This window comes from Scyliorhinus canicula, chromosome 16 (assembly GCF_902713615.1).
Source record: "Scyliorhinus canicula chromosome 16, sScyCan1.1, whole genome shotgun sequence".
Taxonomy (NCBI): domain Eukaryota; kingdom Metazoa; phylum Chordata; class Chondrichthyes; order Carcharhiniformes; family Scyliorhinidae; genus Scyliorhinus; species Scyliorhinus canicula.
In genome coordinates, this window is record NC_052161.1 from 99,269,582 (window position 1) to 99,295,782 (window position 26,201).

Here is a 26,201-nt window from a genome sequence, read left to right on the forward strand (position 1 = left end):
GCCACAAGAGTTTTAACTTTGAATGTTCCTATTGCTATGCAGTTAGCTAGTGGTTTTGTTTTTTTTTTCGTTTCAGGTTCATGCTTTTTATTGCAAGTCTCAATCTGAGGCTGACATGAGGGAAAACCGGGTAGGGTGGAGAAGGAGAGAGGGAGATTGTCATTCTGTTCCATGGAGCAATGTGGTCAGGAAAGGTCATATCTATGGGAATGCTAACATGGACGACCACACTGCTCCACAAACCAGAACCATTGCATTGATAAGAAGTGGGGAGGGGTGGTGGGGGGGGGGGGGGGGGGGGGGGAATTCCTGATTAACAGCACAGACCACCCTGAAGCTATTTCTAGACAAATATTGCTCTAGACGCAGGGCAGTAGCGCCAGCAATATTAACAAAATAGCACCAGCACCCTCAGGAACCCAGGCACCGTTGCCGCAGGGCCCAGATTGCATATCAGCACAGTGTTCTTTGTTTTGGCCGATGCAGGCTGCGTAAGCCATCACATGCGGGATATAGTTCTGCTCGTGCACACTGTGGAAGAGGTGGGCCATTGGCCCCTTGGCAAATATGGCGACGTCTTCTCCTCCATGCGTTTCGTGCCTCAGTGGCACAGCCGACTGTGCCAGGTAATTGTTGTCAACTGAGAGAGAGGGAGGTAGCATGGAAGTGGAGAATGGAGAGGAAGAGGATAGTGCAAGACAAGTGGGAGAGGAGGATACGGAAGCAAAGACAGAGAGAGAGAGAGGAGGGATAGACGAGGAAGGAGATAGAGAAGGAAGGTGATTGAGAAGGAGGGAGATAGAGGAGGAGGGAGATAGAAAAGAAAGGATGTAGGGAAAGAGGAAGATAGATAAGGAAGGAGATAGGAGGGAGATAAAGTATGGGAATAGAGAAGGCAGGAGATAGAGAAGCATGAAGATGGAGAAAGAAGGAGATAGAGAAGGAAAGAAATAGAGACAGATATGGATAGAGAAAGATGGGCATAGAGAAGGATGGGGTTAGAGAAGGAAGGAGATAGAGAAGGATGGGGATAGAGAAGCAAGGAGACAGAGAAGCACGGAGATGGAGAAGAAAGGAGATAGAGAAGGATGGAGAAAGGAGGAAGAGTGAATGGGGGGGGGTATAAAACACAACAAAGGAGAAGGTTAGAATAAACTTTCTCCCCCACAGGTACAGACATAGTATTTATTGAATGTAATTAATATTCTTAATTACTGCATCATCCCAGTCTACATGTTTTCATTTGTTCCTGGATGTGGGTGTCGCTGGTTAGGCCAGCATTTACTGCCCATCCCTAATTGCACTTGAGAAGGTGGTGGTGGGCTGCCTTCTTGAACTTCTGCAGTCCATGAAGTGTAGGTACACCCACAGTGCTGTTAGGGAGGGGGTTCCAGGATTCTAACCCAGCAATACTGAAGGATCAGCCGATATATTTCCAAGTCAGGTTGGTGGGTGGCCTGGTGGGGATGGTGATGGTGATGGTGATGGTGATGATGATGTTCCCGCGTGTCTGCTGTCCCTGCCTTTCTATATGGTAGAAGGCATGGGTTTGGAAGGTACTGTCAGGGGAGGCTTGTTGTATTGCATGTTGTAGGTGGTACACACTGCTGTCGCTGTGCAGGGAGGAAGTGAATGGTTAAGGTGGTGGATGGGATGCCAATCAAGTGGCTGCTTTATCCTGGGGGCTGGACTGCTAGCATCACACAGAGTTTGCAAGTGTCACACATGAAACAAAATATTAGCTCCCATTGTTCCAGGCCAATCCCACTTCACAGACAAGGGGTAAGATCTACCAGCCGGATTGTGCCCGAAAGGTGATGTGGCATGGCCGGCAGTATCCGGGAGATCCCTCTTCCAGGATTTATCTGGCTTGCCACGTCTCGTGAGATCTAACGCAATCTTGCGAGACATCGCGTTCTGAATGCCGCCTATTGTGGGTGAGATCACCACCTGGCAAATTAGAGTGACACAGCTAGTCTCGCTCTAAGATGCACTCGCCAGGTCTACCAGGTGGCACTGCCAGCTGGCAGGGGCACTTTGAGGGTGCCTGTGCCAAGATGCCAGGCTGATATTGTGCCCATGCCAGGGACTGGGTCTGGGTACGCCCTGCACATGTGAGTTGGGGACCGGATGGGGCCCTAGGACCCCCATATAGGTGAATTGGTGCTTTGGTTAGGTTCGGGGATTGCATCATTTGGGGGAGGGGCAGGGAGGGCTGGAAATGGGACTAAGTGCGGCCTCGGCCACGCGTTCCCCGCTGAGGCCTCGAATTGAAACAGAGTCCCTGAAGCTAGTGTGTTTCTCGAATCTGCGAGCACCAGGAAACACCCGGCTAAATACGCTCAGCACAGGACTGTGTTTCAATTTGGTTAGATCGCGCCCAAGATCATTCCAAGTCATTTTAAGAATATATACCCAAACTTACGGAACTCGTTGTTTGAAATATTTGATCTTTCCCCATTTTGCATTAGATAACCAGGACCATTTCCATACAGGATCGAAGTAAATGGTTTCATGTCCACATCACTTACAAATGGAGCAAGACCTGAAAGAGGGAATACAGATTTAAGAAACTGGCAGTGGTGGAACGCATCTCCCACTAACTTGTTCGATGCTAAGAGGATAAATAGGCCCCTCAGGCAATTTCCTTATAGCAACACAGGCCTAAACAGGTCACATTAGGCTATAGGCCCCACTGTACTGCAAAGCAAGGTCTTATAACTATAGGTAACTGTAGAGCTGGAGATTGTGAATCTTTGGAACTCTCTTCCTGAGAGCGGTGGAGGATATTTTTTAAGGCCCAGGTCGATAGATTCTTGACTAACAAGAGACTGAAAGGGTTAGAGGGGAGCGGGGGGGGGGGGGGGGGGGGGGGCAGGTAGGCAAGAAGGTGGCTTTGAGGCCACCATTAAATTAGCAGTGATCTTATTGAATGGTGGGGGAGCAGGGTTGAGGGGCTGAAGGGTCCTAATCCGTACCCTTGCACGCTAGTATTTAATCCTCCGCCTTCCCAGTCAGTCAAATGATCCTTTCCCTGCAAACTCTAACATTTTTATAACTAATCAACAAAAATGTTCAGAGAAAATGAAAGAAACATTTTGTTTTTTAGTGGCCCCTAAGATTTTTCTCCAGGATTCTCTGCAGCAATTAAGCTTCAAATCCTGGTGCTTTGAGTTTTTGTTGTCGTTTGGTTCCCAGATGTGGGTATTCACACATTGAGTTTGGAAAGATCAGACACTCGTTATGTTTAATATTGCCATGCTGTCTGCTACAAAGGAGCACTGAATTGAACAGGTTCTGTTCCACGTCACATCAGTCTTTAAATGCCCCCCGGAACAAGAACACATATCAATAAGTTCCTAGTTAATTAGTTCCTAGCACTTTACAGAGGTATACTGATAATGCAACAATATATAACACCGGGAGATTTGTAGACAATCCTCAATGCTTAACAACCCTACCTCCAGGACATATATTAGCCAAACTGCTCACAGTCATTTCTGACAGATGTCAAGGCCACAGTGGCACAGTGGTTAGCACTGCTGCCTCACAGCACTATGGACCCGAGTTCAATTCTGGCCATTGGTGACTGTCTGTGTGGAGTTTGCACATTCTCCTTGTGTCTGTGTGGGTTTCCTCCGCGTGACCAAGTTTGCTCCCACCGTCCAAAGATATGCAGGTTAGGTGAATTGGCCTTGCTAAATTGCCCTTTAGTGTCCAAAGATATGCAGATTCGGTGGGTTTGGCCATGATCAATGCGTGGGGTTATGGGGATATGGTGGGAGAGTGGGCCAAGGTGGAGTGCTCTTTCGGAGAGTCAGTGCAGACTTGATGGGCCGAATGGCCTCCTTCTGCACTGTACGGATTCTATGGATAATGTAGATACAGATGAGGAAGGCCATTTCATCCATTCACAAAGACCCTGTACAGTGTATCCATCACGATAACTAACTGCTTCCTAGATTATTGCAGATTCCAATCCGACAGAATCACCTTCCAGTTGCCAAACCGCATCGGTGTGCAAAATTTCCCAATATCAGTCCTCCCTTTGGAGTTTACCAGTTTGGACACATTGCCCCTTGAGATCCTGCCGGTTTAATTTCAAAACCACATTTAAAACCCCAAAACATTTCGCGCCCCACTTGTGTCCGATTTCTAACAAGGATTAGCAGGCATTTCACATTGTTCGCAGCCAGTCTCCTGTATTCAGGTGAACAAATAATTTCTAAAGGTATACTACCACAATGTACGGGACTATATGGTAGGCTGAATGTTCTAACCGTGCCTACCCTGTGCCATGACTAAACACACCAAAATGAAGCTGTCTCCAAAATGGAGGGTATATTTTGCCCTTTAATGGTCATCATCCTTTATTCAAACATCACTCAGTCTGCTGCCAAAGACCAGGCCATATCAGACCGGTCTTGGATCATGCTATTGTAGTGGTCTCAACTTGTCCCAATTTTGTGCAGGGTGAGGGAGAATTCTATTATTCAAAGGGTTAAAATAAAAGCCTTGACTGTAAACATGAACTCAAATCCCCATGTGTCAGGCTGCTAAGTTGAGCTCAATTTCAAAGGGAATTGGAATAAAAATAATTGGTATCGGATAAACTGATCATGAAGCTGTCCGATTGTTATAAAAAACCTCACTGGCTCACTAGCGTCTTTTAGGGAAGGAAAGCTGCCATCCTTATCCAGTTGGCTCCTATGTAACTCTAAACCAAACCAATGTGGTTGACTCTCGACTGCCCACGAAGTGACCGAGTATTAAACCATTATGGAGTCCAGTGGTTCAGAAGAATTCCCACCAGCAGCTTCTCAAAGCAACTATTCATTTACAATAAACGTCAGCCTTGGCAACAATGGCCAGATCCCAAAACACTTAACCCTCAATCTACACAAGTGACGTCCCTCATATCCACAGTTGGCTCACAGTCTCCAGATCCTTATTGGGACTGACTGGTGTCCAAGGGCATCATCTGCCTTTAATTAATTGCTCATTTTTAATTATCAGACGAGCAGTTCCATGAAGATGCAAAAGGACATATCATTTGAGACAGGCTTCAGCGCTTTTGCTAACACTGATGGAGTGTTGATTGTTTGACAAGGGAAAGAGCACGTCTGTTGTTCACTCACTAAGAGGATAGGTTTACCACAGTCTATTTGTTCCTTTCTGATTGATTGCTGATGAGTCACGTATTTCTCCTGAAGGCACCCTTGCCCGATTGGCATCTGCGGCTGCTGACTCCAGTCTGTTTTGTGGCTGGTTTGGGTGATTAGTCAGCACTTGCCTTTTTTCAGAAGGATACACAGAGACAAACCAAACCCTCCACTGACTCAGCCTCGAGGTTTCCAAAAGGCAAACCCCTGGCAAAGCCTCCCTGAGAGAGAGAGATGACTGTCTAGAACATTCTTTTTACAAAATGTCATTTGACTCTCGGAAGCTCATCCCTCAACTTTCACTTTCTCACTTTGTAACCAGCTGATTTTGAACAGCTCGATTTTGGGCTCCACCTTCCTTTGGATTTAAATATCTAGCGGGTGAAATGTAAAATTTCCTTCTGCATTCATGGAGTGGATCCTGACTTTGTGTGATTGTGCGAAAGAGGTGTCCTTCCTGATTTTTATTTCATTGAAGACAATCGAGAGATTTATTTAACACCTTTCACAATGCCCCAAAGTGCTTGGTAGCCAATGAACAACTTGAAGTATAGTCACCATTGTAATGCAGAAAACACAACAGCAAGTTTGTGCACAGCAAGCTCCCACACACAGCTGTTAATGACCGGGTAATCTGTCTTTAGTGATGTTGGTTTAGGGATAAATATCAGATAGGACACAAGGGAGAACTTTCTTCCTCTTCTTTCAAATAGTGCCCGAGAGAGCAGCCGGGGCCTCATCCAAGACTACCCACCTCCGAGAGTTCAGTACTCCCTCGGTAGGCCAGAGAGATTTCTGCTCAAGATTCCAGAGTGGGACCTGAACCCACATTTCCTGGCTCAGCAGCAACACACACCTGAATGAACTATGACCTACTTGATTATTCAATGAGAGCTTCTACCCCTTTTGTGCATCATCCCCATATCCCTAGATTCTTTTCATAGTCAAAAACCTAACAATCTCTGTCTGAAAATATACTCTGGATGTAGTGCCAGCTCTTGGCCTTGGGATCACTCTTGGCTTTTCAGGAATGCTGGACTCAGTGTTGCTGATGTGCTTTGATTAACAATAGTAATAATTATAATAATAATTGCTTATTGTCACAAGTAGACTTCAATGAAGTTACTGCGAAAAGGCCCTAGTCGCCACATTCCGGTGCCTATTCAGAGAGGCTGGTGTGGGAATTGCGCCCGCACTGCTGCCGTTGCTCTGCATTGCAAGCCAGCTATTTAGCCCACTGTGCTAGACCAGCCAGATTGGAGCCTTAGTTATAACCTCGGCAGACTCTGGGCTGGGTATCTGGGGTACCTAGTTGGCCGACGCAAGTGTGATGGATCAGAATTCTTATGGTCCCTCAGAATACGCTGTTGGTATGTCCCACGCGGTCTGTAAGTGACAGGCCCTTTGGCTGGCAATTCCATTGATGCCAGCAGTGCCAGGGAGGTGTCAGTGGCAGCTGCCAGTACTGCAGGAGAGGAAGGCTGAGCCCCTGGATCCCCAGGACAGTAAATCTGGCGTCTTGGGCCGAGTGGCGGGGTCAGGGGTCAGGGGTTGGGTTTAAGGGAGGGAGCAAGGATTGTGGGGCGATTTAACCTAAGGATGTCTGCCCCATGATTGTAAATGGAAGGCCCTGACGAATGACCCCACTTCTCCACCCTTCCTCCCCATTGCTCTAAGCATTTCAGTGAAAATAAATTGAGTGAAAAGAAATCCGAAATGCCATTCCTGGCCCATTACCCACACTTTGTGATGTGGACAGTCTATTATCAGGGTCAATTGCCTGGAAACAAGCCTAATTGATTATTGATTATTCATTTAAATACGGCGGGCGCGTGTCAAAATCGACAGCTTGCCTGCCCTCCTATTATCGGGGGGGAGTTTAGGGTGGGTGGGGAGTTGGCAGGTTGGCCACCTGCCCATTTTTGTGTGCGACCCTCCGCCCACTCTGGGAGAAACACGCCTTCAGGGGGCAAGTAAAAGTCAGCCCAATGTTTGGCTCCAAATCTATGTCACTGTGATCGAAACTAGTCACTACACTCAGGGCCAGGGCACTGTACAGTTTGATCATGACTCCCTCTGTGTAGTGCTGCATTGTGTGCTCCACATTCTATAGAACTTGTGGAGTGTTCAGCATTGACTGGGCTCATTGGAGTCATGTTAACTTCGGGAAATATTGTAATTGGTGGGAGGGATTTTCTGGTCCCCCAGCCGCGTGTTTCTCGATGACGCGCCATTCGCTGGCGGTGGGATCTTTTCTTCCCGTCGCTTGTCAATGGGATTTCCCATTGATGCCACCCCACGCTGCCGGAAATCCCATGGGCAAGGGGTGTGCTGGCAGCGGGAAAAGAGAATCGCAATGGCCAGAGAATTCACATCAATACTCAAAAATCAAGATTATCTTGATCGACCAGAGTCTGTGGAGCCCCATCAGTTCCTTTCAACCTCAGCCTTAGTTATTACAGCTCCATTCATGAAATACTTACGTTGCCCTTTGTCCCTGGCATGTGCAATACTGCCTCGTCATTTATTTTGTCCATCTCCTTCTGCAATATCTGTGCTGTCTTCTCTTTTTTCCCATTGCTCCTCCTAGCTAAGTTTGATGAGCAAATCTTACCAAGATGTATTGAGTTGCTAAGCCCAGGCGGCTAAAACAGATTAGATACAGTGTAGTTCTAACATTGTTCCCTGGGGTACTGCACTTAGTACATTCTCCATTCCGACAAAGCTCCTCTGACAAATAACTGCTGTTTTCATTCTATATCCATTTTCCAGGAATCTTCAAAGCTTTCTGGTTACTGAATAGCACCGTCTGCTTTTTAAAGTTGCTGCGAAACATCTGGGGCTGTTTTACAAAGCTGAAGATGCTTTATAAATACAAGCTGCTGATCACCAATTCATTCCTCCTCCTCCAGGCACTGTGCCCTTACAGAGTATTGTTAATCACTCTCTATGATGCTGCTTGCAAAGTAATGATCCAAGCCAAGGTCCATGAGTTTGCTAAAGGTCCTCAAGTCTGGGGCCCCTGGGCTGGGCTCTTGATTACGCTGAATGTCACGGCCCTGAAGGCAGTCAGGTGTATTACCTTCTGTCGGTCATCTCCAACAATACCATTTGCCTGGAAGAAGCACTGTATCCATTCGGTATACTGGGCCCAGGTTTCTGCGCCTGAGTCAAAAGCCTCTAACTTTACAAAAAGCAGTATTTTCAAACACCTACTGACCTCGCTCCTGTGCTGGGGTGGCCAGGACGTTCAGAATCACAACCGCTATTTTCCTCGTCGCCAGTATGAAAGCTCAGGTTTGCATTGGTTTGTATTGACCAGGAAGCTCTCCTGCTCCTACCACCTGGCATGAGGAGTATTGGAAGGATTTACAGGCTGATAATCAACCTGCTTTTGGCCACGTCTGAAATGTGCCTTCCATGACCATCAAGTCCGAAAGTGGGACTTGAACCAGGAGCTTCTGGTCCAGGTGTAAGAAAGCTGCCTACTGTGCAATAAGACCCTGACATCAAATTATTACTTGGGGAATTTTAAGGAAGACTCAAAGGTTTGAAGTTGCCAATGTCTATTTGTTCCCTCATTCTCGAATATAGGCCGAGCATGAGCCTGTTTCCAATATGATAATACACCCCACATATCTCTTCCCTAGTGTAATAGTCCTCACAAGACCCATTGGGACACATAACAATAATAATAATAATCTTTATTGTCACAAGTAGGCTTAATTAGCAGTGCAATGATGTTACTGTGAAAAGCCCCTCGTCGCCATGTTTCAGCGCCTGTTCGGGTACACGGAGGGAGAATTCAGAATGTCCAAATTACCTAAGTCTTTCGGGACTTGTAGGAGGAAACCGGAGCGCCCAGAGGAAACCCACGCAGACACAGGGAGAACATGGAGACTCCGCACAGTGACCCAAGCCAGGAATCGCACTTGGGACCCTGGTGGTGTGAAGCAACAGTGCTAGCCACTGTGCTACCGTGCTGCCCTACAACTGGGACTTGTGTAATACAAGGTCCCTCGATAGTGGGCGGAGCTGGGGCTCGTAAATCTGCCTTATTAAATATCCCAGACAGGGGCTGGCGTGATAGGTTGTTCTGGCTAGGACCTATGAACTGTAAACTGTGTTGTGGTCTTTATTACATGTTGCTTATTAAATACTGTTTAACTTACCTAATCAGGATGCCTGAGCTTTCATACTGGCAACGAGGAAATCAGCGGTTGTGATTCTGGACGTCCTGACCACCCCAGCACGGGAGCGAGGTCAGCAAGTGAAAATACTGCTTTTAGTAAAGTTAGAGGCTTTTGACTCTGGTGCAGAACACTGGGCCCAGTATACCGAATGGACACAGTACTTCTTCCAGGCAAATGGTATTGTTGGAGATGACCGACAGAAGGTAATACGCTTGACTGCGTTTAGGGCCCTGACATTTAGCGTAATCAAGAGCCCTCCCTGGATTCGAGGACCTTTAGCGAACTCATGGAACTTGGCTTGGATCATTACGACCCTGAGCCATCGATGGGTGAACCCCTTGGGAAATCGGTTACGGAATTACTGATGAACCTTTGCAAGTTAACCAATCATTGCCACTTTGGCCCATCCCTCCCTGAGATGTTAAGAGATCATTTGGTGTGTGGCACGAACAAAATGGCAATTCAAGGGAAGCTGTCAGCAGAGCCGGCCTTTGGCCTGAAAAGGGCCATAGAGCTGTCCCTCTCCTGCCAGAATGTGGAAAAGAGAGTCCAGGACCTTCAGGATTCGATGGATTATGGAGTACACAGCGTTGGTCGGCACAAGTTGTTTGGCAAAACTTCAGAAGCTTAAGATTTGCTGGTTGATTATCCTGTGATATTTTTATTCAGAGACCGAGCATTGACATTCATTATGGCGCGTGTGACTCGAATGATTTAGTTCAGGTCACTGAATCACGAGTCTAAACAGACAGAGCAAGTTGGGTTTAGGTCAATGTTGGTTTGAGGTGGGAAAGCGCCTCATGGAATCATTCATATCTTAGACAAGGGAAGAAGGATTACCCTTTCCCCTCAGCTCTGTTTCTCCCTTTAGTTGTTTCATCCAATTCCGTGTGGAAAAGTCATGACTGATTTTCCCTACCTCACACCCAAAGGCAATGATAACCATTTGCTGTGTAGAACCATTTTTCTTCATGTTGCCGTTGGCTCTTTTGCCGATCACCTTCTATCTGTGTCCTCCGGTCAGTGGAAGTAACCTCTCTTTATCTACTCAGTCTAGAGCCCTCGCGATCTAGGACATTCCTCTTAAAAGGTAGGGCTGATTTGGCTCAGCTGATTTGAAATGCGGAGCAAGGCCAGCAGCAAGGGTTCAATTCCCATACCAGCTTACCCGAACAGGCACCGGAATGTGGCGGCTAGGGGCTTTTCATACTTGTGACAGTAAAAGATTTTTTTTTTAATCCACTCACAACCATCTCTTCTAAGGACAACAGTCCCAGTTTCTCCTGGCCGAAGTTCCTCATCCCGGGAACAGTTCTCAAGCACTGGGCTTTTCCCGTGGGCCCAAGGTACATACTAAAACATATTCATAAATTCCCAGGATCCACTTGAAACAAAAAAGAAACTTAACAACCGGAAAGAGATATTAGAACATAGAACAGTACAGCACAGAACAGGCCCTTCGGCCCTCAATGTTGTGCCGAGCCATGATCACCCTACTCAAACTATCCACCCTATACCCGTAACCCAACAACCACCCCCCCTTAACCTTACTTTTTTATTAGGACACTACGGGCAATTTAGCATGGCCAATCCATCTAACCCGCACATCTTTGGATTGTGGGAGGAAACCGGAGCACCCGGAGGAAACCCACGCACACAGGGGGAGGATGTGCAGACTCCACACAGACAGTGACCCAGCCGGGAATCGAACCTGGGACCCTGGAGCTGTGAAGCATTTATGCTAACCACCATGCTACCCTGCTGCCCACAACATTACTCACAACATTCCAGGCATTTGGCAAGTGAGACGTCAAATTAATAAAATAATAAGAGATATGGTTAAGCAACACCTCAACTTTACAATAGCCATCCTTATTTTCAAATCTGTCCATGTTCTGACCCTCCCCATCTCTGTATTCACCCTCCACTCCCCATTTCTGTAATCTCCCTCCCCTTCCCCATCTCTGTAATCTCCCCTCCCTCACTCCATCTCTGTAATCTCCCTCCCCCTCCCTATCTCTGTAATCTCCCGCCCCTTCCCCATCTCTGTAAACTCCCATCCCTTCCCCATCTCGGAAATCTCCCTCCCCCTCCCCATCTCTGTAATCTCCCCTCCCTCACTCCATCTCTGTAATCTCCCTCCCCCTCCCTATCTCTGTAATCTCCCGCCCCTTCCCCATCTCTGTAAACTCCCATCCCTTCCCCATCCCGGAAATCTCCCTCCCCCTCCCCATCTCTGTAATCTCCCTCCCCCTCCCTATCTCTGTAATCTCCCTCCCCTTCCCCATCTCTGTAATCTCCCATCCCTTCCCCATCTCGGAAATCTCCCTCCCCCTCCCCATCTCTGTAATCTCCCTCCCCTGCCCCATCTCTGTAATCTCCCTCCCCCTCCCCATCTCTGTAATCTCCCCTCCCTCACTCCATCTCTGTAATCTCCCTCCCCATCTCTGTAATCTCCCTCCCCCTCCCCATCTCTGTAATTCCCCTCCCCTCCCTCACTCCATCTCTGTAATCTCCCTACCCCTCCCCATCTCTGTAATCTCCCCTCCCTCACTCCATCTCTGTAATCTCCTTCCCCATCTCTGTAATCTCCCTCCCCCTCCCCACCTCTGTAATCCCCCCTCCCCTCCCCATCTCTGTAATCTCCCTCCTTCAATCTCTGTATTTACCCTCCCCTTCCCATCTCTGTAATCTCCCCTCCCTCACTCCATCTCTGTAATCTCCCCTCCCTCACTCCATCTCTGTAATCTCCCCTCCCCATCGCTGTAATATCCCTCCCCCTCCCCATCTCTGTAATACCCCTTCCCTGCCCCATCTCTGTAATCTCCCTCCCCTTCCCCATCTCTGTAATTCCTCTCCCCTGCCCCATCTCTGTAATCTCCCTCCCCTTCCCCATCTCTGTAATCCCCCTCCCCTGCCCCATCTCTGTAATCTCCCTCCCCTGCCCCATCTCTGTAATATCCCTCCCCTGCCCCATCTCTGTAATATCCCTCCCCTGCCCCATCTCTGTAATCTCCCCTCCCTCACTCCATCTCTGTAATCACCCCTCCCCATCTCTGTAATATCCCTCCCCCTCCCCATCTCTGTAATCTCCCTCCCCTTCCCCATCTCTGTAATTCCCCTCCCCTGCCCCATCTCTGTAATCTCCCTCCCCTTCCCCATCTCTGTAATCTCCCCTCCCTCACTCCATCTCTGCAATCTCCCCTCCCCTCCCCATATCTGTAATATCCCTCCCCCTCCCCATCTCTGTAATACCCCTTCCCTGTCCGATCTCTGTAATCTCCCTCCCCCTCCCCATCTCTGTAATCACCCTCCCCTCCCCATCTCTGTAATCTCCCTCCCCCTTCCCCATCTCTGTAATTCCCCTCCCCTGCCCCATCTCTGTAATCTCCCTCCCCTTCCCCATCTCTGTAATTCCCCTCCCCTGCCCCATCTCTGTAATCTCCCTCCCCTGTCCCGTCTGTGTAATCTCCCTCCCCTTCTCCATCTCTGTAATCTCCTCCAAACCTACAACACTCCCAGACTGTGTTTCCTCCATACCTGATCTCTTTCACATCCGCAATATCAGCCACTCCATCATTAAGAGCCATGCGTTAGCTGTCATGTCCCAAACTCTGGAATTCCCTCCCGACACCTCTCCACTTCACCTCTCCACTGTTCTTTCCTCTTATAAGATGTTGCTTAAAACCTAACTTGCTCGCAAAACTTTTGTTCTTCTGCCGTAATATCTCCTTATGGCGCCTCAGTTTATTTGTTTGACGTGGTTTCTCGGGTTTCTTATCACATTAAAGGTGTTGTTGGACTTACCGAATATGTTGCTCCCTCGGAAGGTATAGCCACCAAATGTAAAAACGTGAGAGTGATCCGCTGTGATGACCGTCAGTGTATCAGAAGCTTTGGTTAAAGAGCCGGCCCTCCCAATGGCTTTGTCCATTTCCACGGCTTCATGCAAAGCCATCTTGGCCTTTCCTTCATGGTGTCCATGGTCTATCCTGCCACCTTCATAAAGAAACGTTCATTCATTATCTCGGGACATAGGTTTCTATGTTAAAAAGACAATGAGGACCAACCCTTGATGTGGAACACAAGACAAATAAATAACATCAGAAGGACAAAGATCTCACTAGGGAAGGGAACAGAGAAAAAAACAGCAAAGGGGCTAGTCCTACCACATAAGGTGAGTGTCAACCATCGACCATGGAGATATCACACAGTGTGAAGTCTGTAGATAAGGAATTGGCGTGCAAGCAGAAGGTTTAAGGTGCCGAATGGTCCAGTTCTCATATTCCTCAGTTTGCACCTTTGTAAAAAGCCATTGACTGTGGAAGGACCACGTGGAACGAAATGGCTGGATGTGCATCTCTGCACACATGTAGCATAGAGGACCTTCCATGGCTTCATCTGAGATAAACCAGATGATATGCTGGTCCATAACAATCGGGCTGTTACCCGCAGGCTGGCAATTGGCCAGTGCAGCCAAGGAAATGTGACTTCATAAAGCGGGACATTCCAGTCCAGCCACCATGGTAATTGTAATGCCGGGGGGAGGGGAATGGAAAAATTGACGGACCAGGAAAAGGTCCGTTAACTTCAGGCAGGAATTTTCAGTCCCGTGGCAGACAGACCAGAAAATCCCGTGATGCTGGACCAATCACCTTAACTCTGGGTAAGTGGCAACCCACGTGAATCATGGGGACATGGTATACCCCGATCCACAAAACCCCTTTGCTAAAGTTCTCCATGTGATTCTCTTAACTAAACACAAAGCTCCAAGATTACAGGGTTGACCCTGAGAAGAGATAAGAAACAAGCAGTGGGATGGGAAACAATGAGCATATATTAAAAGATTTAAGTCAGGATTGAGTGAGTATAGAGCCCCAACATCCATTGATGGGACCACAGTTGCTACCACATTTTTGATATAGATGGCCAGGGTTTGGAAACCCATTGCCAAGTGGCCACATTTGCAGATGATACCAAATTTAGATAGATCGGTGGAATAAGTGGATCAAGCTCAGAAATTACTGAATGATTTAGACAGGAGGTGGAAGTGGGCAGAACAATGGCAGACGGATTGTAATACAGACAAATGCGAAGGCCTAGAAATAGGGAGGAAAGTAGACAACACACATGCTGTGTGCACAATGCTGAAGTAGCCAATGAGGAAGCTGAGAGAGACATAAGAACATAAGAACTAGGAGCAGGAGTAGGCCATCTGGCCCCTCGAGCCTGGTCTGCCATTCAATAATATCATGGCAGATCTTTTCTGGACTCAGCTCCACTTTCCCGCCCGAACACCATAATCCTTTATTCCTTTATTCTTCAAAAAACTATCTATCTTTATCTTGAAAACATTTAATGAAGGAACCCCAACTGCTTCATTGGGCAGGGTATTCCATAGATTCACAACCCTTGGGTGAAGAAGTTCCTCCTAAACTCAGTCCTGAATCTACTTCCCCTTATTTTGAGGCTATGCCCCCTAGTTCTGCTTTCACCCGCCAGTGGAAACAACCTGCCCGCATCTATCGCATCTATTCCCTTCATCATTTTATACGTTTCTACAAGATTCCCCCGCGTCCTTCTAAATTCCAACGAGTACAGTCTCAGTGTACTCAACCTCTCCTCATAATCCAACCCTTTCAGCTCTGGGAATAACCTAGTGAATTTCCTCTGCACACCCTCCAGTGCCAGTACGTCCTTTCTCAGGTAAGGAGACCAAAACTGAACACAATACTCCAGGTGTGGCCTCACTAACACGTTATACAGTTGCAGCATAAACTCCCTAGTCTTAAACTCCATCCCTCTAGCAATGAAGGACAAAACTCCATTCGCCTTCTTAATCACCTGTTGCACCTGTAAACCAACTTTCTATGACTCATGCACTAGCACACCCAGGTCCCTCTGCACAGCAGCATGCTTTAATATTTTATCATTCAAATAATAATCCCTTTTGCTGTTATTCCTACCAAAATGGATAACCTCACATTTGTCAACATTGTATTTCATCTGCCAAACCCTAACCCATTCACTTAAACTTTCCAAATCCCTCTGCAGACTTCCGGTATCCTCTGCACTTTTTGCTTTACAACACATCTTAGTGTCACCTGCAAACTTAGACACATTTCACTTGGTCCCAACTCCAAATCATCTTTGTAAATTGTGAACAATTGTGGGCCCAACACTGATCCCTGAGGGACACCACTAGCTACTGATTGCCAACCAGAGAAACACCCATCAATCCCCACTCTTTGCTTTCTATTAATTAACCAATCCTCTATCCATCCCTTAACGCCATGCATCTTTATCTTATGCAGCAACCTTTTGTGTGGCACCTTGTCAAGGAAATCCAGATACCACATCCATTGGCTCCCCGTTGTCTACCGCACTGGTAATGTCCTCAAAAGTTTCCACTAAATTAGTTGGGCACGACCTGCCCTTTATGAACCCATACTGCGTCTGTCTAATGGGACAATTTCTATCCAGATGCCTCGCTATTTCTTCCTTGATGATAGATTCCAGCATCTTCCCTACTACCGAAGTTAAGCTAACTGGCCGATTATTACCCACTTTCTGCCTACCTCCTTTTTTTAAACAGTGGTGCCATGTTTGTTAATTTCCCATCCGCCAGGACCACCTCAGAGTCTAGTGAATTTTGATAAATTATCACTAGTGTATTTGCAATTTCCCTAGTCATCTCTTTTAGCACTCTGGGATGCAATCCATCAGGGCCAGGAGACTTGTCTACGTTTACCTCGGAACCTATGTAGACATGACGCTGCCTTTTCCTCTGTAGAGTTCTCAATTATTCGAGGGGCACCTAGCCACAGCTGCTGCTGTGATTTTAGTCCAGGTTTAGGCTGCAACTTTCACTCAGCTGGAACAGGGATCGATATCCCATGCTGCTGGGATTATTAGGAACCTCATGCTAGCCAACCTGAGCTAACCAGGGCCTCCAAATTCAACACAAAAGCATGCCAAATAATATCCATCAACAATCAATGAAGCTAGTCAGATGTTGTACGACAAGCTAGAACAGTAGGACAGAAGAGAAAGTAATTATCAGCCTCCAATTTCCCTGCAGATTCCAACAGGCATGAAAAGGACAATCCTGCCCACATCCTGTCGTGTCACTTGTACTTGGTATTTTGCTAACACCATCACAATCATCTCATTTCTGCCTTTTGAAAAGAAATCCCTAATTTCTCTCATTCTTCCTCCACACACATTTATCCCACGCGATCTCTGGATAGTAAACCAAGTCACCACTCCCTGGACTCCCATGCTGACACTGGAGTCCATTCAGCCCAGCATCTATCTATTCTAATCCCACTTTCCACCTCTTGGTCCGCAGCCTTGTACGCTATGACGTTTCAAGTGCTCATCTAAATGCTTCTTAAATGTTGTGAGGGTTCCCGTCTCTCCCATCTTTTCAGGCAGAGTTCCAGACTCCCAACACCCTCTGGTTGAAAAGGTTTTTCCTCACACCCCCTCTAACCCTCCTGCCCCTTACCTTAAATCTGTGCGATCTGGATATTAACCCCTGTTAATGGGAAATGTTTCTTCCTATCTACTCTATCAATGCCCTTCATAAATTTTTTATACCTCAATCAGGTTTTCCCCTCAGCCTACTCTGCTCTAAGGAGTGGCTGATCTGTAACTGAAACTCCATTTACCTGCCTTGCTTCCCTAACCCTTCGAATCCTTATATAACAAAATTCTACCAATCTGAGATTGATATTTCCAATGGAGCCTTAGGGGGGCAATATGGTTCCAGGTTTCCACTACCTTCTATGTGACCAACTACCTTCTGACATCACGGTTGAGTGGTCCAGCTCTAATTTGCAGGTTATGTCCCTTTGTTCCGGACAATCCACCCACCCAGGGGAAATATTTTCTTCTGACCCCATCATACCAGAATAGCTGTGGACAAAATGTCCGATCTGTTCATCAGTCCCCACATGGGACGGTCCATACAGCGCACTAACGAGTCAACATCAGGTTCTCAGCCCCCAACCTCCTCAGAACAGAAAAATCTTTAATCACTCCAGGGTACCTTTAGCCAGGTTGGGAAGAGCTATCGCCGTTACATTTTGCTAACGTTAAAACTGGCCAACTTCCAGCAGGGCTGACCCATTCTCATCCGAATAAACGAGACTCCTGGCCAGCCAATCACAGAGCATGATACTGGCGGCCTTCACACAGAAGGCAATATCCTTCCTGTCCATTGGAGGAGCTAAGCCTTGTAATGGGGTGTGGTGGGAGGGCAGGGTGGATGTGTGGAAAAGATAATTTTAGCTAAAATATCGGCCTTTAAGCTGAACACACATTAACCAGGAAATCTCCTGGTAGATTCAAAAAGTCTAAAAAGAAAACAGAACTCAAATATTCCTGCTCGGTCCGCCCAACCCAGCCCTCCCTCACTCCGAGGGGGAGTTTAGCGATGCGTGCCCAATTCTACAATCACTTATCTCCTGCCAGTCAATGGACAAGCCACAGGAATGAACACGATAATGTGTTCCAGTGGGTTGACCTTGTACATAAAGAAAGCAATCTGCAGCTGCAGTGCATACAGCAGATGAAACTGTAAACTGGTGGTCCCAGTAGAGTTTAAAGGACTGTTCTGCTTCTCATTTATCTTTTTAAAAGGAGATTTGTGTGTGGAGTCTGCACATTCTCCCTGTGCCTGCGTGGCTTTCCTCCGGGTGCTCTGGTTTCCTCCCACAATCCAAAGATGTGCATGTTAGGTGGATAGGCCATGATAATTTGCCCTTTAATGTCCAAAGGTATGTGGGAGACAGGGACAAGGCAGTGGAATGGGCCTAGGTGGGGGGTGTTCATTTGGAGGGTCAGTGCAGACTTGATGGGCCGAATGGCCTTCTGCTCTGTCGGGATTCTATGGTTCTGCTGAAAAATTCCACAGTGACAGCCTTCTCAGGAAGCTTGAACCATCCTGGACTCCTATTTTTCCTCTGCATTACCAACGTCGAGCTTCACCCATGGAGAACAATTCTACTAAGTCGAACCTGTGATATTCCCACTTCAAGCCCCAACCTGTGATAGTCCTAGTCCTGAATGCACAACATTCTTAACCTGAACCCTTGATTTTCCTGGCCAATGACATTCTGAACATTAGTCAATGACAGTCCAGCTCCGGCCACACATATTGCTGACCCGCGATCCTCCCAAACCAATCTGCGATAGTTCAATTCTAATTCATGAGATCCCAACTGAGATCTGAACCCACTTTATCCCTAAACTCCCTGTGTGATGTTCCAGCCCTAAGTTCCGAGCTTCCAACCTCTTTGCTAAGAGAGCCTATTTCCACATAGACCATAGAATCCCTACAGTGCAGAAGGAGACCATTCAGCCCATCGAGTCTGCACCGACCGTCTGCCCTACCTAGGCCCACTACCCCTCCCCCCCATCCCTGTAACCCGTAGCCCCACCTAACCTGCACATCTTTGGATACTAAGGGGCAATTTAACACGGCTAATCCACCTAACCTGCACATCTTTGGACACTATGGGGCAATTTAGCATGGCTAATCCACCTAACCTGCACATCTTTGGACTGTGGGAGGAAACCGGAGCACCCGGAGGAAACCCACGCAGACATGGGGAGAGCCTGCAAATTCCACACAGACAGTCACCCGAGGCTGGAACTGAACCTGGGTACTTGGCGCTGTGAGGCAGCAGTGCTAACAACTGTGCCACCATGCCGCCCACATGTACAACATCATCTGTTCCCCTTTCTCAGGTCATCCACTGCTGAAGTCTCCAATCAATATCTCTGTTACCTCTAGTTTTGACGATACTGAGGCCCCCGCACTCCTGGCCGCTCCCTCACACATTCCACCCTCTATAAACTTGAGGTCATCCATAACTCGGCTGCCTGTGTCTGAACTCAAATCAAGTCCCATTCACCCGTCGCCTGTGCTCACTGACCTGCATTGACCTCCTGCACGGTCTTGAATTTAAAATTCTCATATTGAGTTTTTATATCCTTCGCTCCCCTTCTTGGGCCTCAGCTTTGCCTGAAATAATTTTGTCCCATGTGAAATCTATAAATATCCCTTGACATCTTTGTCTAATTTGAAACTGCTCTGTCTCGCAAAACGGTTAGGAATTTAAACTGGAATTTTGAATTTTGACAAATACATTGAGATGAATTTAAACTATGTGGAGTCAACTTTAAGGCTGTGTGAAAATTGAGCCGGTTATTCAACATCTGTAATTATTTTCATGAGGTGAACACATTAGTACTGTGTGTTTCCAAAGAGCCTCTTGCAAGAAATGAATGCAAAGTAGCTCTTAAATAGCTGTGTGGTTTTTGCTTTTGAAGGATCTAGCCTGAAGGCTATAGATGGGATTTATTGTAAGAAATCCTCTTACGCTATTGGGATACCACACAGGCAACAATCTTGAGAGAACATAGACTGCCAGTTATACAACTCATCTGGTTTTCATTCCACTCTTTGGGCAGTATCGAATGGAGCCTCATATTGTCCTTCCGTAAAAAAGTCCGTCGAATTAAGTGCCACCTAGGCACTTAACTGGGCACCGGCGAACTTTACCCAGGATCAAAGATGCTGGGCCGGGAGACCCGCCCACTGTGAGCTGCCAACCAGAGGTTGTCAAATCTTCATTGCTCAGCAGTGCTGCTAGGAGCATGGTGGCTATTGCGGGTACTACGCCCATCACGGGTGCAGGCACAGGTGAATGATGGCGGTGGGAGCGGGGGTTACCATGATGGCATCATGGAGAGCTGGGGGAGTTCAACAGCAAGGACAGGTGGTGGCCCTCAGTGGCTCCACTCTTCCCAATGCCTGGTCCCCTGACCTGGTACTGATCACCTGACAATGAGGGGGAGCTCTCCCCCCCCCCCCCCCCAACCTCTCCAGGGTTTGCATTTTAAGCTTCACACATGGCGAGTCCTCCATCCGCCATTGGACGAACTTCAGGGGAAGCTGGATGAAGCCATCGGGTGGTGATTAAATGCCCACTTCACAGGACAGTATAGCGACGCAGTGGTTAGTACTGATGCCTCACGACGTCGAGGACCTGGGTTCGATAACCGGCCCCGGGTCACTGTCCGTGTGGAGTTTGCACATTCTCCCCATGTTTGTGTGGGTCTCAGCCCCACAACCCAAAAATGTGCAGGGTGGGTGGATTGGCCATGCTAAATTGCCCTGTAATTTTAAAAAATAAAATTTTAAATGCCCATTTCTGGCCCTCAATTGGCAGTGGGGCTGGAATGCCATCTCCTGCCACTGATTTAATCAGGGCACTAGATACCACCCACAATAGCCTTCCAAGTATTTCAACAGTTCACTGTGAGGTATTACGTGAAGGTCTTTGAATTATGCAGCATCTTACCATATGATCAGGAGGTGAAATTGTGAAATCTGTAATCCCTGAAGGGACCCTACTTTTAAAAGTCTTCGAAACAGTGCCACAGCATCTTCTGCCTCTGTCGGGGAGATGGCGCCTTGTTTTGACACTGCCGACAATGCTGCGCTCGCTCAATGCTGCACTGGACTGTCGGCCTAGGTTGTGCGCTTAAGCCGACAGGGGAGGCAGGAATGTCGTGGAGCTGGCTGCCAATTCTCAGAGTGTGCGGCTTGTAATCACAGACACATGATTATGCCAGTTAGAAAATCAGCACTTCTGAGCTGATCAACTGCACACGTTTTAACCACAGCCGAGACACTGCTGAACATTAATGATTCGCATTACTATGAACTCTCTGTGACTTGGCGGATAACTGGAGTCATGTGCTCCGTCACTGCAAAGATCATCATGGCTTTCAAAAGGTCGGTAAATGTTTAATAGGGGTCGGTGGCTGCAGTCAATCTAGTGACAGCGACTGAACACACTGCAGGGTAGCTCTGCCTGGCGTAGGGAGCAGGGTGAGTAAGGTTCAGCGCCCAGTATGTAGGCGCGGTGGCAGGATTTACAGTCAATTCATGATATCAGCAATCGAAAGCTTGTCTCAGCAATGGTGACCTTGAAATCATTGTCGACTGTGGTAAAAACCCATCTGGTTCACGAATGGCGTTTCAGGAAGGAATCTGCCGTCCTGACCTGGCCTGGCCTACATGATGCTCCAGACCCCACAACAATGTGGTTGACTCTTAACTGCCCCTCTGAAAGCCACTCAGTTCCGGGGCAATTAGGGACGGGCAGTAAATGCTGGACCAGCCAACGAGGCCCACATCTCGTGAAACAATTTTTTTAAAATGCCGTGTCAGGAAGTAGAGAGCAGTCGAACTTCGGCTGAAGTTTTCCGCCCGTTCCTGCTTGTGAGATCTTCCAGTCCCGCTGACAACAACCCCAAACCCACCACCCCCCACCCCACCATGCACTCCACGGACCCCAGCTGCGGACCGTGCAAGGAGCGATAGGAACTACAAGATCCCCCTGCCCCCACAAAACACACCGCAGGGAGGGGCAGGTGGAAAATCCCACACCTCAAGTCTTATTTTAACCTCATTTAACATCCAATTGAATTGTAACAAAGGTTAAGGCTCTATTCTGAGGGTGTGTTGCACATTTACCTTCCACGAGTAAGAAGAAACCCTTTGGATTCTTGCTTAGAATCCTGATTGCTGCTATCACCATTTCCTCGAGGGAAGGATCAGTGAGTTTGTTTCGTTCCAACTCGTACTGCAGGTCACTGTGTTCGAACAGGGCTGGAGACACAAGGGAAGCACAAGGTGAGCACCATCAGTCAGAAACAGAGCTGGATTACTGCCAGGAACAACACATAGCTCAACACAACTATAATGACCCAGAGCTGGCTGACGGTAAGATAAATTTACTCACACGTATTTACAAGGGTCTGCATAGCGCAGCATCTCACTCCCAGTGCAATCCTAGTTGGGAGGACTTATCTCACCAGGCCCTGATCTGGGCCTGCTTTTAACCATTGCTCATAACGAGCCCCGGGTGGGTTGGCCTCCGCCCCCTACCTGGGGAGCTCGTACTCCACGAGTCTCACGGGGAGATCAATGAAGGTCAGATGGCAGACGGTAACAGCGGGAGAGTTTCCTGGTCTGCAAAACTGCAGAGGGTGAGGGCAAACAGATTTGCCAAGCATAACAGTGCAACAATCCAATTGGGGTTCATGGTCGCTAACGCCATCTTAGGGCGTAGTACCCAAAGAAGGATGAGTACAATCTTGTCCAGGAGACCTGAGACGGTATATTAATTGCACATTATTCTGCCATTTTGTAGGTCTGAAATGAAGGAAGGGGTTTGAATCTTGGATCGCGGTGATCTTCCCCAGGCTACCTGGGTATCCATTCAGGTATCTATGTTACCTTCTAGAAACACTCGTTTAGAAAAAATGAAAAATGAAAATCGCTTATTGTCACGAGTAGGCTTCAATGAAGTTACTGTGAAAAGCCCCTAGTCGCCACATTCCGGCGCCTGTCCAGGGAGGCTGGTATGGGAATCAAACTGTGCTGCTGGCCTGCTTGGTCTGCTTTAAAAGCCAGTGATTTAGCCTGGTGAGCTAAACCAGCCCCAAACAGATACTCTGAGGTAATGGCTGCCAATGCAAACGCAGATGAAAGGCCCATTCACTATTGTGATTAGCAAATATACACATAACAGCCAATCAGACCCTGTTCAAAACAAGCCTAAATCTGTTTACTTTGAATTCACTGAAGACTCACAAATGATTCTCTTCTTGTCCCTCAGAATGCAAAACTGAATCACAGGTTGGGTGTTCGTCTTTTATAAAAGTAATAATCTGAACGGTTTCTATGGCAAGGGTTTGTGGCTAACAGGACGGACCAATAATTCAGGACATCTGATGGAGAATCCAGCAGTTTTAGAATTTCAACTCGACGTAATATATCTGGGAATAAAAAGATTGGGCGGGATTTCCCGCGCAACCGTCACATGTTCGCGGAGGGGGACCGCCATTGGTCAGCTGTGGGACCAGACCAACAGGGTTTCCCATTGAAGGCATCCTTCACCACCCGCGGCAAGGGGTGCACCAGCGACAGAACCAGAATATCCACATTGCCGCAAAGACTCAACTAGTTTGGTAAATATCCCTTTGGGGAGGAAATCTGCCTTGTCTGGCTTAGATGTGACTCCAGTGCCACACTAATCACACTCTAACGTGGCCCAGTAAACTACTGCATTGTATCAAATCCAACGCACATGGACAGCACTGACTCAGGATGGCATGTTTAAGGGCAGTTGAGGGTGGGCAATAATTGCTGACTCTTCAAACGATATCCAGGGAGTGGTTCATTTGTAAAGTTCACAGTTCACCAGCGGCAAGTGGGAAGCAAGATGGTTTATCGAGCGGCCCACCGTCCTGGAATGAACAGCAAGGGGTTGTGGTGGTCATCGCAATTTTAACTGCCTAAAGCTGCCTTCAGTCAATCAACAAGAGCACCATGGTGATCACTGAGGCTCAGGCGTTGCAATTGGGTGCAGTGGATTGGGCAGGGGGTGGAAGGTGTGGGGGAGGGGAGGAAAATTAACGAGACATTCCAATTCCTGTTCCCAAACCAGGGGCTGGTTTAGCTCACTCGGCTAAATCGCTGGCTTTTAAAGCAGACCAAGCAGGCAGGCAGCACGGTTCGATTCCCGTACCAGCCTCCCCGGACAGGCGCCGGAATGTGGCGACTAGGGGCTTTTCACAGTGACTTCACTGAAGCCTACTCGTGACAATAAGCGATTTTCATTTTTTCATTTCAATCTAATGGCCTAGGACTGGACGTAGTCCGCTGGTGCTCCCATTTATAGTTATATGGAGCACGGTGTCACAGAACTGCCAACCTCAGAACCAAGGCCGTGTACGATCTTGCAGGACTTGAGGGTGGGTGGATAGTGCCATGGGCATTGGGGTCAAGCTGGATCGGGCAGGGTCAAGTGTCAGTCGGAGCACAGTGAACTAGTCAGGCACCACACTGTGCCAATGCGGCGACCAGCCGGGTTGTCTAAGGTAATTCTCCAATAAAAATGGATGCATGGCACGTTCTGAAAATGTCCTTTTTTCACACGGCTACGGTTATTTGAGAAGCTGGACTTGGCACACTTTGTCACCGACAGGCCCCACATTGACTTTTTAACTCTGATTTGGCTTTGAAACCTTTGTCTCAGCAAAATAGCAAACTCACATCCTCGGAAGGAAAAGGAATAAAATTGGTACAAAATAAATAAAGCGGGGAGCACTGTCTGTGCCTTAGCCCCGGACCACAGTCTAACCAGGAGACAGAAAATAACTTGGTTTCCTTACCCATTAAATGGTCTACTTTTGACAGGTCAAGGCTTTTGAGCTGTTCCCTGTTCCAGATATAATGAGCGTTCTAAGGAAACAAGAGAATCTGTTAGTGTATTAGTCACACAGAGAAGAATGTTCTAATTACGTTGGTCGCTGCTTATCAAAGCAATATGTTACCATGACCTTTCACTCAAATTGCATCAAATGCAGACCACCAGGTTCGCTTCTGCAAATGTTCCAATTACTTCCAGAGGTTCCACAGACAGGACTTTACAGTGTTTGGGGAGACTTCTATATGTGCCTTAACAATAGAAAAATACCTTGAGGTGCTTCACAATCATGTGAGGATAAACAGGCCCTGTGTCCAAGAAAAGGCAGTCAGGAAATGTAATAGCCCGCTCAGGGCCTACGGGGTAGGAATGATCATCTCCACTGTGGCTCTTGCAGAGTATGAGCTCCCCTGTTAGTGGGCAGGGAATCTCTATTGACCTCTATAAAAGGTCGGCCAGTAAGGCACTGACCAGAGACGTAAATAAAAACTGTGGGCGGGATTCTCCGTTGTCCAACACCAAAATCATGTTCGGCAATTGGGCGGAGTATGGGCTCCGATACCGAAATCAGAACCGGAGCTGGTTTGACGGCAGTAGCCATGCTCTGCCACTCCAAACTGTTGTCATCGAGAGGCGCGGTGTGTGATGTTGTAACACGTGTGGTCTCAGCCGTGCGGGAACTCGGCATGGAAGATGCGGACGGTGTCCTGCACCGCCACACTCATCCGGGGTCCGTGCCGCTGGTCGGGGGGTGGAGTTTCTGCGAGGGCTGGTGGGGCGTGGCTGGGGGTGGGCTGTGGGGTCGCGGATGGCGGGCTGGGTCCGCGCTCGGCCAGGGCCATGTTGTATGCCGCGATCGTGGCGGGTCGTCAGCCGTGCGCACGTGCGGCCTGGGACCCGGTCAATCTCCAGCTGTTTTCGGCACGGGAGGCAGGAGTCTCACCCGGCGTCGGTGCTAGCCCCTCACCTGTCTCAGAACCGGTGAGGGTTTCACGCCGATTCTTTGGTCGTAAAAGACCACACATGCTCCACTGGTGCCGGCACTTAGCCGCTAAAACAGAAAATCCAGCCATTTTCTAATCCCGTCTGCCTTCATTTCCACCTACATTATGCAGTCAGTGTCTGTCTCCTGGAGGAGCTTGCTGCCACTGATTGGGTGCCAAACTGGCCTCCTCCACAGGTGAGGCATTTATATTTTCAAGTAACAATGTGTGAGGCATGGGTTAGCAACTGGTGTTCATCAAGGCAGAACTAAACCACATTATCATTTGCACGTGCATGCAAGAGGAATCAAAGTTTACCCACCACTGCAAGTGAGTACATTTGTGCATGGATTCACGTCAGGCATGTGATGGAATACTCCCCACTTGCCTGGATGTGTGCAGCTCCAACAACACTTAAGTAGCTCAACACCATCCAGGACAAAGCAGCCCGCTTGATTGGTACCCCTTCCACAAACATTCACTCCCTCCAGCACCAACGAACAGTGGCAGCCATGTGTACCATGGACAAGATGCACTGCAGAAACTCATCAAGGTTCCTTCGACAAC

At 48.0% G+C, this 26,201-nt stretch overlaps 1 protein-coding gene across 6 annotated transcripts in view; it reads right to left on the minus strand.

Annotated features, from left to right (window-relative positions):
* Nucleotides 1-287: 287 nt before the first annotated feature.
* alpl (alkaline phosphatase, biomineralization associated) overlaps nt 288-26,201 on the minus strand; it is a 108,992-nt gene continuing 83,078 nt past the window's right edge. For all 6 annotated transcript variants that reach the window (XM_038821784.1, XM_038821783.1, XM_038821781.1 and 3 more), the window contains 5 exons: nt 24,617-24,686; nt 21,912-22,046; nt 13,163-13,354; nt 2,426-2,545; nt 288-640 (listed from right to left, as the gene is read on the minus strand). In XM_038821784.1, coding sequence (XP_038677712.1) covers nt 360-640; nt 2,426-2,545; nt 13,163-13,354; nt 21,912-22,046; nt 24,617-24,686 — 798 coding nt within the window. In that variant the 3' untranslated portion in view covers nt 288-359. The remainder of the gene's footprint in view (nt 641-2,425; nt 2,546-13,162; nt 13,355-21,911; nt 22,047-24,616; nt 24,687-26,201) is intronic.